Source organism: Urocitellus parryii, chromosome 6 (assembly GCF_045843805.1).
Source record: "Urocitellus parryii isolate mUroPar1 chromosome 6, mUroPar1.hap1, whole genome shotgun sequence".
Classification (NCBI taxonomy): domain Eukaryota; kingdom Metazoa; phylum Chordata; class Mammalia; order Rodentia; family Sciuridae; genus Urocitellus; species Urocitellus parryii.
The window spans coordinates 61,948,611-61,963,113 of NC_135536.1; the positions used below are offsets into that span (position 1 = coordinate 61,948,611).

General features: G+C 40.3%; 1 protein-coding gene across 1 annotated transcript in view; it reads left to right on the forward strand.

Annotated features, from left to right (window-relative positions):
• Gng2 (G protein subunit gamma 2) overlaps window positions 1–14,503 on the forward strand; it is a 109,100-nt gene that overhangs the window by 80,268 nt on the left and 14,329 nt on the right. The window contains exon 3 of the mRNA XM_026391089.2: window positions 12,127–12,242. Within this exon, the coding sequence (XP_026246874.1) occupies window positions 12,156–12,242 (87 nt within the window). The 5' untranslated portion in view covers window positions 12,127–12,155. The remainder of the gene's footprint in view (window positions 1–12,126; window positions 12,243–14,503) is intronic.

Genomic DNA, 14,503 nt, shown 5'->3' on the forward strand with positions numbered 1-14,503 from the left:
TTCAACATATACCAAACAAAATACTAATCTTCTTCTCCTTGCCGTGAACAAAGCCTCCCTACCATCTAAGAATGCCAACTCCCATTTATGGCTATAAGCCATTTCCTTATCCAAGCCTCAGATTAAAAACTAAAATCATGTGTATCATTTTAAAATTGCAAGACAGCCTATTCATTTGTTTCATTTTGCAAAATCCATGGCTTTGAAGTCAACAATTTTCAAGGGCTGTGGTTTTTTTGTCAAGGTCATTAAAAGCAGCTAACCAATGACCTCCTTTCCAAGAGGAAGGCTGAATCTTGTAGAAGTTAATGTTCTGAAAAGCAGGAGTTTGCTGGAAAGCACAGAGCTGTCATTTCAAATACTGGTCTCTGGCACCAGAGTGAGGCAGGGACACTGCAGGTCCTACTCTCCACCTATACAGCAGAGATGCTCCCGTGCTGATTTGAAGGAAGTCAGACTCGATTTCATCTTTCCCTCCGTTGGTAAGTGGCGACTTCCCAGCAAACCCGCATGGAAATAGTAGAATGCATTTTAAGTTGATATGGTTCCATTTCTTCCCTCTTGGCCCAATAGCAGGCTTGGCTGTTAGGACTTCTGTGCTCATCCTCATCCACTTTAGCTCACCCTACAGCTACACAGACCCACACACCGGAAGAAATGGCTATTGTGTTTGTGAAAATGGCTAAACATATACCATAGACCCCCAGATTAGGATCAGTCTGGTGCCTCTGAAAATGTGAATTGGGAGAGGCTGAAAGAAAATCTTTCCCTGGAGAGATTGCTGCAGAAACTCCCTTCTCACTAATGTGCTCACTTAATCTGAGCCTCAGTCTCCTCCAAGAGGCAGATAGCGCTCGCCTTCCGAGTTGTCATGAGGATTAAATAGGATAATGCTTTGAAGCGCTTGGCCCAGTTCCCAGCACATGACCAGCTCTCAGTTCTATAAGCTAATACTCGAATGAGTTCCTGGTCCTCTGGTGAAAGAACAGAGCATTTGGCTTGCACATGAATTCCCGGAAATAAGAAGCACTAAAAGATGGAGAGGAGAGAGAGGGAGGTAGAAGCTCTTGGAAGGCTCTTTTTGTTTTGCTTTGTTTACAGATCCATCCTCCCCCTCAGCCAGCACTGTGTTGTCCAGCCCTCTGTATTCTTGTCCTCCTGTGAACTCCCGGAGGCTTCCAGGGGTGGCTGTCTACCTGTGCTGTCCCTCTATCCTCCCTCCTCTCTCCCCTTCAAACATAAGCTATGATCCATGGAGTCCAGGATTGTCCCACACCCTCCATCTCCAAGTTCCTCCATGCCTGCTGGTGCAAAGCCATCCTACACCTGCCCTACCCAGTCTATCCTCATCTCCTTTTTCCTTCTCCATCTCAAACTTCCACACTCCTGCTCAAAACTGAGCAAAGGCAAGTAAAGAGATCTTTGTGATGCACCCAGTTGTCAAAAAATATGATTAGGAGCAGGACGCAATGGTCACTTTTATAATCCCAGCAGCTTAGGAGACTGAGGCAAGAAGATCTCAATTTAAAGCCAGTCTTGGCAACTTAGTGAGGTCCTAGGCAACTCGATGAGACCCTGACTCTAAATATAATATTAAAAAGGGCTGGGGATGTATGTGGCTCAGTGGTTAAGTGCCCCTGGATTCAATCCCTGGTTAAAAAAAAAAATTATATGATTGGGAAAGAGTGAACATGTGAGGTGCACTCTAACATGGCTACTCTTGACTTGAAAGTGCTGCTGAAGCAGCAATGGGCTCACAATAAATCCCTTATAAATTTCAACTGTCTGTAGTTGCTGAGGAACCAAAAGAAATTAGTGTTTTCTGATTAGCAGAGATCAATGCACTATTTTGGAATTTGGGGGTCCAAATGGCCAATGGTAATAGAAGGAGATGCCTGACAAAAAGCTACCTGAAACCTGGCAGACGAACACTTTAAAATTATTATTTGATTTATACTGCATCTACTCTTTATAAATTCACCAGTGTTATATCTTCACACAGATGAAAATGAACTGTACTCTTGGTACATAATCTAATGTTAGCATACATACTAACCTACGTGTGTACATTTATATTTAATAAAACCAATTTGATGGTGTGCATATACTTAATTTAGGATATATATATATATACTCTAATTTATTTATCAGCATGGACAATATCAATTTGATGACGGTATACTTAGTTGTTGCTGAATAAATCCGAGTAGAGCTTAAAAATAAAGTAACAAAAATACCCAAACTTGGGTTATGGTGTGAGCAGTTAGCAAAGACATATATCCAAATGACTAATTGTGGAAGCTCTGAAAAAAATTCTAAATTGGGATACTTTGAAATTAGACCTCTAATTTAAAGCCAACCAACAACCAAACACTGATGATGTGTCTAACTGACAAATGAGAATAATAAAGACATTATCAAGTGACTAGGAGGCTAATTTATATTCCAGATCTAGAAATTGTTTGTTTTATTGCTAGTGGGATACATGTAAATAGACAAAACAAATAAATTAAAACCTCTCAGCACCTACTGCAAATACCAAAACAGTGCCTGGAACATAGAGTTTTAATTAAAATTAAAGGTCCTAGGGAAGTCTGTCTGAGTGCTTTGAAAAACATCATTAAAGGATGAAAAGAATGGAATCTTCCACAATTAACCTACCCTCTCTAAGGCAAAGATCCCATTATCAAAACATTTATTTATCTCTGTGCAGCGGAAATAAGGGGTTGTATGCTTCTTGTAAAGGCTAAATGACAGGAAAATGTATGGTTTCTTAACAGAAAAGTTCCTCCTGGAAGAAATTAAAACACTGCATTTATTTTTAGAAAAAGAAATCTCATTGAAGGGTTGTTATTCCACAACAGGCCTATTTCTCATGTTCTTCGTGTGGAGGTGGGGGACTCTCATAAAAAAGAATAAAATGCCTTCTGTATTTTGGAATTCAGGTGGGAGAATTAAGACATTTTTGAATAATTCTACCAATCTCTCACATATAATTGTTCTAGAGGTTTTTGTTATTTGTGTTCTGCTTGCTTTCTGGCCAGTATAATGCAGCATAATCTCATTCTACCAGTACAATGCACAAAGGAGACTCGGCTCTGTTATAAATGATCAGGAACCAAATATCTATAAAGCATAATGAGAATCATGAGCACTAGCAGTATTCATCACTGGAAAAATAATAGGGATTATAAAACCAAAAAGCCAATTAGTTTGAAACTTTCTGCAGGTAATGCTTTCTTTGAGCAGCTTTTTCGTGCATGCCTTTGTGGCTACTTTCTGGATATCTTTTCTATTTCTCATCATGGGTACCGTGGGCCTTTAGAACAACACAATTCACTGTTGCCTGGCATGCTGTGGGGCTTTGAAGTCTCCACTTCTGTATACTAAATGCCAAAAGCACCCACGGTTACTGTCATAAGCAAAACCACCCTCATACATTTCCAAAGGTCTCCTAAGAAGTCCTGCCTCCCTGGTTGGATATCCCTGCCGGTGGGCCAAGTGTGAGGCATGGAGAAAAGATTGAATCTCATTTGGTATTGCCAGAGCGTAGATGACTAGAATTTTTAAGAGACTTTGGCGGTAGAGTTTTGAAAAAATAAACCTTCAGCACTGTAGTTCTCTGATACGAATACAGAGAATGTAACCACACACAGAGTCCATGCTGTACCTTGGTCACAACAGATGATCTAGCCCTTGGCAGCTACTACCCCACTTCGAGGCTCAGGATGGCTTGCTAGGCCAAAGAAAGTCACACTAGCACTATCCAAACTTGGGTCATCACCCCAGCAGATGCCCTCAAATGTTCTGCATTCTCAGAAGTGGCTTCTGAAATCTCATTTATCCAAAAGAACCTAAATCTGGCTCTGTTTCCTCTGCTGCTCTTGGAGAGGTGGAGTCCACCATTGGGAACATCTCTGGAACAATCTTTTCAGGGATAGACTGGGCTTTGCCAAACTTCAACTCATCACTAACCAGTGTATCATCAAAGGCTAGGCTGATGGGGTAACTGAGGCAGTATAGAGAATTGAATCACCTGTCTTTTTAACTAAAAGCATTTTTGTCATTTGAAGAGACATATGTGTTCTGAAGCTTTGTCTAAATGAGCTTTTCAGCAAAGTTTTACTTTTAGAGCTATTTCAATGATCAGTGTATTCAAATCATTTCCTTTCCTCTTAAACAAGTTCTGCCCAACTTGGGTTACATGTAAAATGAAACAGGAACATTGGCAAAGAATATCTCTGTGTTTTCCTGTTGAAACTCTCAGTGAGACTCCGTGGTGGAGCTCATGGTTAGCCTGTTCAATCCCCGGCACCGCCCTCTCACACACACAGTAGGATCAAAAATCTAAACGTTAGAGCTATAAGCTATAAATCTCTTGGAAGAAAATTAGGACAAAAGCTTCACATCATCAGATTCGGCAAAAAATTTCTTGTATATGACACCAAAGACACAGGAAGCAACACCAAATAGACAGACTGGAATTCACAATCATTTAAAACTGCTGTGCATCAGAGGACAGCATCAACAGTGAAAAGACAGCCCATGTAATGGGGGGAAATATCTGCAAACCATTTACTTGGTAAGAGGTTAACATCCTGGATATATAAGCGCCCCCGCCTCAAAAACAGCAGTGTATGAGGGAACCTTTTCCCCAGATCCTTGCAAAATTTTTTGATACTTGTATTCTTGATAATTGCCTTTCTGAATGGAGTGAGATGGAATCTCAGTGTAATTTAAATTTGTATTTCTCTAATTGCTAGATATGTTGAACATTCTTTCATATATTTGTTGACCATTTATATTTCTTCTTCTGTGAAGTGCCTGTTTAGTTCCTTTGCCCATTTATTGATTGGGTTATTTGTGGTTTTTTGGTGTTAATTTTTTTGAGTTCTTATTATATCCTGGAGATTAATGCTCTAGCTGAGGTGCTGGTGGCAAAGATTTTTCTCCCATTCTGTAGGTTCTCTCTTCAGGTTTCTGATTGTTTCCTTTTGCTGTGAAGAAGCTCTTTAGTCTGATACCATCCATTTATTGATTCTTAATTTTATTTCTTGTGCTTTAGGAGTCTTGTTGAGGAATTCACTTCCTAAGCCGACATGACAGAAATTTGAGCCTACTTTTTCTTCTAGTAGGTGCAGGGTCTCTGGTATAATGCCTAGATCCTTGATCCACTTTGAGTTGAGTTTTGTGCAGGGTGAGAGATATGGGTTTAATTATATTTATATGGGTTTGTCTCTGTATCTTCTATTCTGTTTCATTGTTATTCATATCTGTTGTGGTGCCAAAACCATGTCATTTTTATTTATCCTGTAGTATGATTCAAAGTCTGGTATTCTGATGCCTCCTACTTCACTTTTCTCACTAAGGATTGCTTTGGCTATTCTAGGCCTCTTATTTTTCCAAATGAATTTCTTGACTGCTTTTAGTATATATACACAATGGAATATTACTCTGCCATAAATAAGAATGAAATTTTGACATTTGCAGGTAAATGGTTGAAACTGGAGACTATTATGCTAAGTGAAAATGAGCCAATCCCCCCAAAACCAAAGGCTGAATGGTTCTCTCTGATATATGGATGCTAACATACTATAAGGGGAGTGGGAGGGAAGAATAGAAGTTCACTGGATTAGACAAAGAGGAAGGAACGGAAGGGAGGGAAGATGGGAATAGGAAAGACAGAAGGATGAATTGGACATAACTTTCCTATGTTATATATGAATACACACCCAGTGAAATTCCACATTATGTACAACGACAAGAATGGGATCCTAATTAGAATAAGTTATACTCCATGTATGTATAATATGTCAAAATATACTCTACTGTCATGTATATCTAAAGAGAACAACAACAACAACAACAAAACCAGCAATAAAAACCCAGTTCAAAAATGGAAAATGGAGCATTGGTTGTGCATGCCTATAACCCAGCAGCTTTGAAAGCTGAGGCAGGAGGAATGCAGTTTCGTAGCCAGCCTTAGCAACTTAGTGAGGCCGGCCCTAAGCAACTTAGCAAGATCCTGTCTCAAAATAAAATATAAAGCCATCTGGGGGTGTGGCTCAGAGTTAAGTTCCCTGGCTTCAATCCCTGGTACAAAAAAAAAAAAAAAAAAAAAAAAGAAAAAAGAAAAAAGACAAGAATAGAAAATGGATTTGAAGACATTTCACCAAAGATGATATATGAATAACAAATAAGCATTTTAAAAAGACATTCAACATCACTAATCATTAGGGAAATTCGAATTAAAATGACACATCATACCCACTAGGATAACAAACAAAACAAAACAAACAAAATGCCAGAAAATAGCAAGTGTTGGAAAGATGTAGAAAAATTGGAACCCATAGTGGAAAATAGTATGGTGATTCGTCAAAAAAATTAAATAGAGGTTAATCATATGAGCCACCAATTCCACTTTTGGATACATACTCAAAAGAATTAAAATCCAGGTCTAAAAAAGATGTTTGTACACCAATGTTCATAGCAGCATTTTCATAGTAGCTAAAATGTGGAAGCAACAAATGTGTCCATCAATAGATTGAAGGAGCTGGGCCCAGTGCCACACACCTGTAATCCTAGCAGCTCAGAATGCTAAGGCAGGAGGATTGAAAGTTCAAAGCAAGTCAGCAAAAGTGAAGTGCTAAGCAACTCAGTGAGACCCTGTCTCTAAATAAAATCCAAGATAGGGCTGGGGATGTGGCTCAGTGGTCGAGGGCCCTTCAGTTCAATCCCCAACATGCCCCCCCAAAAATAGATTGATGGATGAAATATAATATATACATACAATGGAATATTATTCAACCTTAAAAAGGAAGAATATTCTGACATGTTACCACATGGCTGAACCTTGAAGATATTATGCTAAATTAAAGAAGCCAGTCACAAAAAGACAAATGGTATATGATTTTGCTTGTATGAACACCTAAAAGTAGTTCAGAATCAGAGACAGACAGTGGAATAGTGGTTGTCAAAGGCTTGGGGGAGGGAGAATGGGAAAATATTGTTTAATAGAGTTTCAGTTTTGCAAGATAAAAGTTCTGGAGTGAGATGCTGGTTGTACAACAAATTAAATGTACTGAATACCACTGAACTGCATGCTTGGAAATTATGATCATAATTAATTTGCTCTGTATTTACCACAGAAAAAAATAGGGGGAAAAAGACTCAGTATTTCAGAGAATCACTAGAGGTCTCCTTTTAGAGGAAAGAGGGAGGGTTGGAAGGAGGGATGAAGGAAGAAGAGAGTAAGGGAGAGAAAAATAGTATGTGTTTGAGGTACACTGCCCAAATAACTCAAGCTTAGAAGACAGACTAACTTTTACTTACTTTACTTACCACAGTTAAATATATAAAGTGACTTTTCTCCTCCTCCTCTCACATAATTTTGTTTGTTTGTCTGTCTATATTTTAGGGCTTTTTCTTTTCTTTTTGTTGTTGCTTTGCAGCACTTGGTTCTACAGGGTTTGAATAAATCCACATAAGCCAGAAATAGAGACATATCACATGGTGTTTCAGGAAATAGCTGGAAAGCATGGCTGCATATATGTTGCCTTTCATAACATTTACAAAGGCACTTGCTTTTAGGACACTGTGGGGTTTGACATTTGGGGGTGTAACTTTTCCTTTTAAGACCTTCAGATTTTGCCTAAGTCACAACATGAGTGAAGAGCTTCCAAGGAAATGAACTTCAGAAAATGATGACCTGGTTCTTTGAAGATCTGGCAACGTAGTATTCTGAGTTTGAATGTTGTGAGGCACAGTTGGGGACCCACTCCAGGATAGATCAGAGTCAATCTATCTATCTCTGATCTATCCTATTGAGGACCCACTCCAGGATAGATCAGAGTCAATCTATCTATCTCTGATCTATCCTATTGAGGACCCACTCCAGGATAGATCAGAGTCAATCAAAATGATTAACTACTAATATTTGATGTTGTTTGATGTAGGGGGAAAAAAGAGAAGAAAGAGAAAGCATTAAGAACATGGAAGGGAATCCAGTGAATTCCAATGAATGTACAGATGTCCATTCTATATTATGACCAGTTTCAAAGAGAAAGAAGAGAGTGGATCACAAAAAGAAAAACTACTGGGGTGGGGAGAGTGAAGCACTCAAAACATGCATGGTGTGAGAGAAGGGAGCTGGAGCCTCCGATCCCACTCCCTGCCCAAACCAGCTCTGCACCAGTGTTTCCAGCTCCTCTCTCCTCCCACCCCAGCTCTGGGCAGCATTTCCTTCCCTCCAGTCCCGCTCCTTCATCTCTGGATCCCACCCTCTGTTTTTAGCCTGAAGCGCCTCTTTTTACCTTCCAGTTGGTGAAGATCCCCCCACCCAAGTGACTCTAAGCCTAAGTGGATCCAGGGTCCTTGCTACATGATTCTTACTCCTCACCAAATGCCATGGTTAGTTTTTAAGAAATCAAGTACTTCTTCAGGACACTGGTCTAGAACTCTAGAGTTCTTCCCGGCTCTTCAGGAGACGGGGATTTTTCCCCTTGCTTTTGTGGAAATGCAGCTGAATGTGAAGAGGGGGGAAATGTACTAAGTGATTCCAGAGTTGGCACGGGCCTTTGTCTGGGTCATATGGTAAAACAAGAACCTAGAGGATGTAACTGCCTAAAACTAGAAACCCAAAGCCTGTGTTTAACTTTTAAGTCTATTTAGGTTTCAAATGTGTTCCCTCTCCGGCATTTTTAAACACCTGCCCCTTCCTTCTATCCCCACTTTGATTCCCCTCCTTCCTACTTCCCTTCCCTACTCCTGCCAAGGTCTCCTTTCATGGCAGGCAGAATGGCTTTCCCACTCCAAAGTTGGTCATGTCCCAATTCCTGGAACCTGTCAGTCCATTATGTTACCTGGAAAGGCGGGGAGATTCAGTTTGCAGATGGAATTAAGGTTGCTAATCAGCTGACCTAAAAGAGAGACAGGAAAAGGAGTCAGAGGGAGATGTGATTTCAGCGGAGTGATGTGATGGAAAAACTCAACTCACTTTTGCCAGCTTTGAAGAAGCTTTGGAAAGGAAGGGGTCAAGTGCCAAGGAATGCTGGTAGCTTCTAGAAGCTAGAGAAAGAAAGGAAGCAGATTCTCTCTGAAGAAATAAATTCACCCCCAGAGGGAACACAGCCCGGCTCATACCTGGATTTTAGCCCCAGGGTACCCTGTTTTAGAGTTCTGATCTCTAATGTTTAAGTCACTAACTGTGTAATGGTCTGCTACAATAGCATTAGAACTAACACATACTCTCCATCTCAGTCTCCTCAGGACACTCACAGCTTTTTCCAGGCATTAGGACACCAACTTTCCTAGATGCATTAATGGAAATAATGGAGCATTTTAATCAGTTAATAGCATATCTGTTGGCCAGTGACAGAAAACCTCTTACTAATGGTGGTGTATGCAAGATAGGCACTTATTCCTCTCTCGTGTCAAAGCAGGCCAGTGCACGGCTGGCCTGGTGTCTCCACATAGTCATTAAAGACTCAGATCCTTCCTGCTCATCCTAGTGTTCAAGATGGTCAGCAGCAGAAGGCAGGAGACACAGGGGTTAACTCCTTCCTTCAAGGGCACATCATATATACAGATGGACACAACACCTTTATTTTATTTATTTATTTTTATGTGGTGCTAAGGATCGTACCCAGTGGCTCCTATGGGCTAGGCAAGCACTCTACCACTGAGCTACAACCCCAACCCCTTCAAGGATGCTTCTGCTTAAATCACATTGGGCAAAATTTAATCAGAAAACAACATCTACTTGCAAGGGAAGCTGGAGAATGTCTTTCAGCAAACTATACCCTGTTAAGATTCAGGGTTCTTATGATCTCTGGTTTTGTTTTGTTTTGTTTTTAAAGGTCATTATTAATAAGAGGAAGGGATAGTGAAAGGCAAATTGTGGTCTCTGCTACAAGTTACTGTGTGATCTGGTTTAGATCCAAGGGCTGAAGAGTATCTGGACCGACTCCCAAGTATTCCACAGGTTCAAAATGCTGTGATTATCTGCATCCATGTGATGAATGAATACTAGTTTGTCAAAAACTTTAGCTTCACAGAACTCTGTCCAGGGGTTACATTATCCAGATACCAACTCAGAATGAATGGAAGGGTTAGGCTCCTCTACAGAGTAAGTCACTACTCCATTTCCATGCTATGATGTTTGATGGACTATTAGATGTAGATTTGACTGTGGAAATATCATTAGCTGTAAGGCTGAGGTGACTGGATTCCTAGCCATGCTGATAAAAATCAAAGTTTTTGTTGTGGTTGTTGTTTTAACGTGTGTTTTTCCCTCCCTTGATCTCCAAATGTACAAAAGTAGAGTTTGGGGATCTTTGTGGCTTCAAAAATCCCATCAATCTTCCCTCTCATTTGTTTTGTCTCCAAACTCTTTGAAAATGAGTCACAGGAACAGTCAATTATCGTCTAATTTATACTGCAAATGCTGTTGGGTGGCTTATTTTGCAGTATTCATTACAAAGTAACATTCTCTATAAAGATACATGTGTGTTTCCAGAAAATTATATATAATTTCTTCTTTTGTCTTGAAGAATTATATATCAAGAAATAAGTGCCAAAGGAAGTAGTTTTTTGACTTTTGCACTTTTTTTTGTAATTAAAACAAAAATTGTTTTTTGGTTTTAGTGGAGAGGTAAAACTATGTATGAAACTTACTGGGATTATTCTTCCTTCCCGAAGTTTTCTATGTGTCTTCTTTCCTTCTTGAAATGGGTAACTTCATCCTGCTCCATCCTTAAATAAAAAAGATTTCCCAAAGTTAGCAAAGGTCAAGGCTTTTAATATAATGTCTTCGGAACAAGATTTTCCTAGTGTTGACTGAAGCAGTGTTTAACTTTTCGCATTTCTTGGGTCATGCACTTGTAGCTAAATTAAAGCTGATACTTCTTCAATATTGGGCATCAGTGACCTCAAGAGTCATATTCACACAGTTGGTCCTGAAATAGCATAGGGCACCTTGACATGGAGCAAGACCCAATCAGAACATGAGGGAAATGAGTACTGAAAAGAAAACAGGAAATTTTTAAGATGAACAATAGGAATAAAGGGAGATGATGTGTCGATAAAGGATTAGAAGACAAATGACAATGGGTAGGGCTTGAAGTGGGTGCAGGCACACCAGAGGAGGAGGTCTACACCACACCACTAGCACCACTAGAGCAAAGACGTCTTCTCATGGTCTACACAGTTGGCAGAACTCCACTCTCAAAACATGTGTGCTCCATTCCGTGTTTATAAAAGAAGGACCCTCTGCCCTGACATTATTGGTGTACTCCTAAAGAATGGTGAGAAAAGCAAATAGTTGTAAATCGAGCTGTAATTCACACAGAATAGGGAGGAATGGCTATTTACAACAATGCTGGGTGAAGTGACACTGAGAAGCCAGCCCTCCTGCTGCAGTGTCGCTGCCACAAATAGATTGAGGTGTCACCCTTAACTAGCAGGGTGGGTTTTGAGGCCATTCGGAGAACACTGGAAACAGTGTCTTGAGTCCTAAAGGAACATAGAATTCACCCACCATCCCTCTTCTCATCTTCCCCTCCTCATCCTCTGAGCACACTTAACTCAGAATCTAACAATTAGTCAACAGACTAAGCAGCCACCACAGTAATAATGCATACCATCACCTTATCATTTGGAACTTATATTATAAATCAAGATAATTTGAGTATCTTGTTTTCTTTTCTTTTTTAAAAAAAAATTTTATTTGTTGTTGGGCACAATACCTTTTTTTTTTTAAATTTATTCTTATGTGGTATTAAGGATGGAACCCAGGGCCTTGCATGTGCTAAGCAAGCGCTCTACCACTGAACCTCAATTGTTTTCTTATTGTGGAAGATCATCTTTTTCTACCTAATTTGATGAACATTCTCCCCCACCATTACCCTCCAAGAAGTGACAGTGTGTGTGTTAAGCAGGTGAAGCATTGCAAAATAAAACCTCATCTTCTGGTCTGCCTGCCAATCAGGTGTAGTACTAACAGGAATGTGGAGAGCTGGAGGAGCTGTGCCTAGCTATAACCACAGTTTTAGGATCCCCTGGTTGCAAAGAACTTGCACATCTGGTGGCTCCTTCTCTGATAGTCTTCCTCTTTGTGTTTTCTTCTAGACTGCCTGAACAACCAATCCAGCACTCCGATGGCCAGCAACAACACCGCCAGCATAGCACAAGCCAGGAAGCTGGTAGAACAGCTTAAGATGGAAGCCAACATCGACAGGATAAAGGTGAGGACCACTTAACCCCCACAGTTCATCTGCCTGACGACAAGGAGCACAGTTTGCAGCCATCTGTCATTTGACTACTCTTCCATAGAGATGGATGAGAGCAGAAATGATAGTACAGAAACTTAATGATTGGGCAAATGGTCCTTTTTCTAATGTGTCTTTGCCTTCTCTAGATTTCTCTAGTATAAAATAATAGCATAAAATAAAGCTGGTTCTTCGTGTCAAATTAAAAACAAAACAACAGAGCAAAAAGTAAAACACAGGCTCATGGCTGAATTCCAGCTAGGAAAATGGAATGTGTGGCAGGTTGGTCCACCAGTTCACCTCCCTGACTTTATAGAGGTCCTCTTCTCATTTGGGTTCTTACTTTTCTGACCTTACTCAGGTTCTAAGACTCTTTCTTTTAACCCTTCTATTCACCATTGTTGGTTCATTTTTTTCTTCCTTATACTCTCTTGGATTTTTTTCCTTTAACATACAAAGGTGAAACTTGATCTCCCTAAGAATAAAACAACAGAGTTATGAGTTTTTTTGGTTTCTTTGGTGGGTTGATGTGTATGGTGGGGGGTTGGTACTGGGGATGGAAATCAGGGATTCTCTCCCACTGAGCTCTATCCTCAGTCCTTTAATTCTTTGTTTGGAGACAGGGTCTAAGTTGTCAAGGCTGGCCTTGAACTTGCTGTTCTCCTGCCTGAGTTGCTGGGATGACAGGTGTGCATCACCACGCCCAGCCAACACAGAATTTTAATGAAAGTTAATAGTCTACTTCTTTTTCTTTCTCTGACTCCCGAAACCCAACCTGACAGCTTTGCCATATATCAGGGCTGATATTGAAGCAAGACTTCAAATCCAAAACCTTTGTTGCCAGATTTTGAATGTGAAGGTGGCCCCACAGCTATCTATTGTGAATAGACAGCCATAGGAGGATAATCAGAAGGATTTGTGTCAATCATCACAACTCTACTTCCCCAGAAACATTCTATAAAATGGAACACAGAAATGTATCTTATTGTACTAACAACAACAACAAAAAAAAAACCCACAAAATACTCTTCTAAATGCCTTTTTAAACTAGAGCATTCATCCTACTTTCCAAACCTAAGATATTTACCCTCTGGCCTATTACAGAAATAGTTTGTTGACTCTGGTTGAAAGCCAGTGGTTCTCGGCCCATCTGTATATTCACATTACCCAGACGGTTATACAAAAGGACCAATTCCAATACCATACCTAAACCAATTGGAATCTCTTGGGGTATGGTCCAGGCATCAGTATTTTTTCATATTTTTGATTTATTTATCAAAACAATCATGTATAGCAAAGTTTGAAAATTGCTGTCCCAGGAGAAGGGCTTTGGTCCTTCTGGATCCCATCAGATATGTCTTAGAGAATTAAGGGAGAGCTCATCTTTCTCCATAAGTTAGCTGAGCAAATATCCAGGGATGTTTTCCCATCTGTCCTAAACCTCCTTTGTAAAATTTGACTAGTGGTAACGGGCCATAAGATTTAATCAGTGCCTGCTCTTCTTTCGACTGCTTTAATTCTTCTTGATCCACAAATGAGGTAAATAAAAGGTCCCTTCCTCTGCCTCGCTCCTTTGCCGTTTTCTGCTATTCCTCCTTCCTGGGGGTACTGACAGGTGGTGGAAACTGACAGGAGTGGGAGAAGAACTGAAATAGACATTTTTAGTGATAGGTCAGACCTTCACCATCCCTCTCCTGAATGACTGACTGCAAGGGGTTCCTACCGGATCTCTGCAATCCCATCTCAACCCACCTTCATTGCTATCAATTACCTGTCACATTGCCACCAAAGTAAACTTTGCAAAAGAAAATCCCACTGTGTTCGTTTCCCACTGGAAATCTCACCATGATACCGCATCACCTGTAGGATACAATTCAAATTCTTTAGCAGGGTCGTGAGGTTCCTCTGGTCCCCAGTCACCATTTCAGCTTCCTCCCCTTCCTGTCACCCACAGGTCTTATTAAGCCACTTTGAATTTTCTTGATGGCAATTTCAAATGTCTAGAACATTCTTTCTACCTTTCTGCTTAACTGCATTGACTCCTTGAAGAATCAGACCAGTCTTTAGGTCCTTTAAGAAGCTTTCCTAGAGCTAAGCACAGTGGCACATGCCTGTAATCTCAGCAGCTCAGCAGGCTGAGGCAGGAGGATTGTGAGTTCAAAGCCAGCCACAGCAACTTAGTGAGGCCCTAAGTAACTCAGTGAGACCCTGTATCTAAATAAAAAATATGAAAAAGG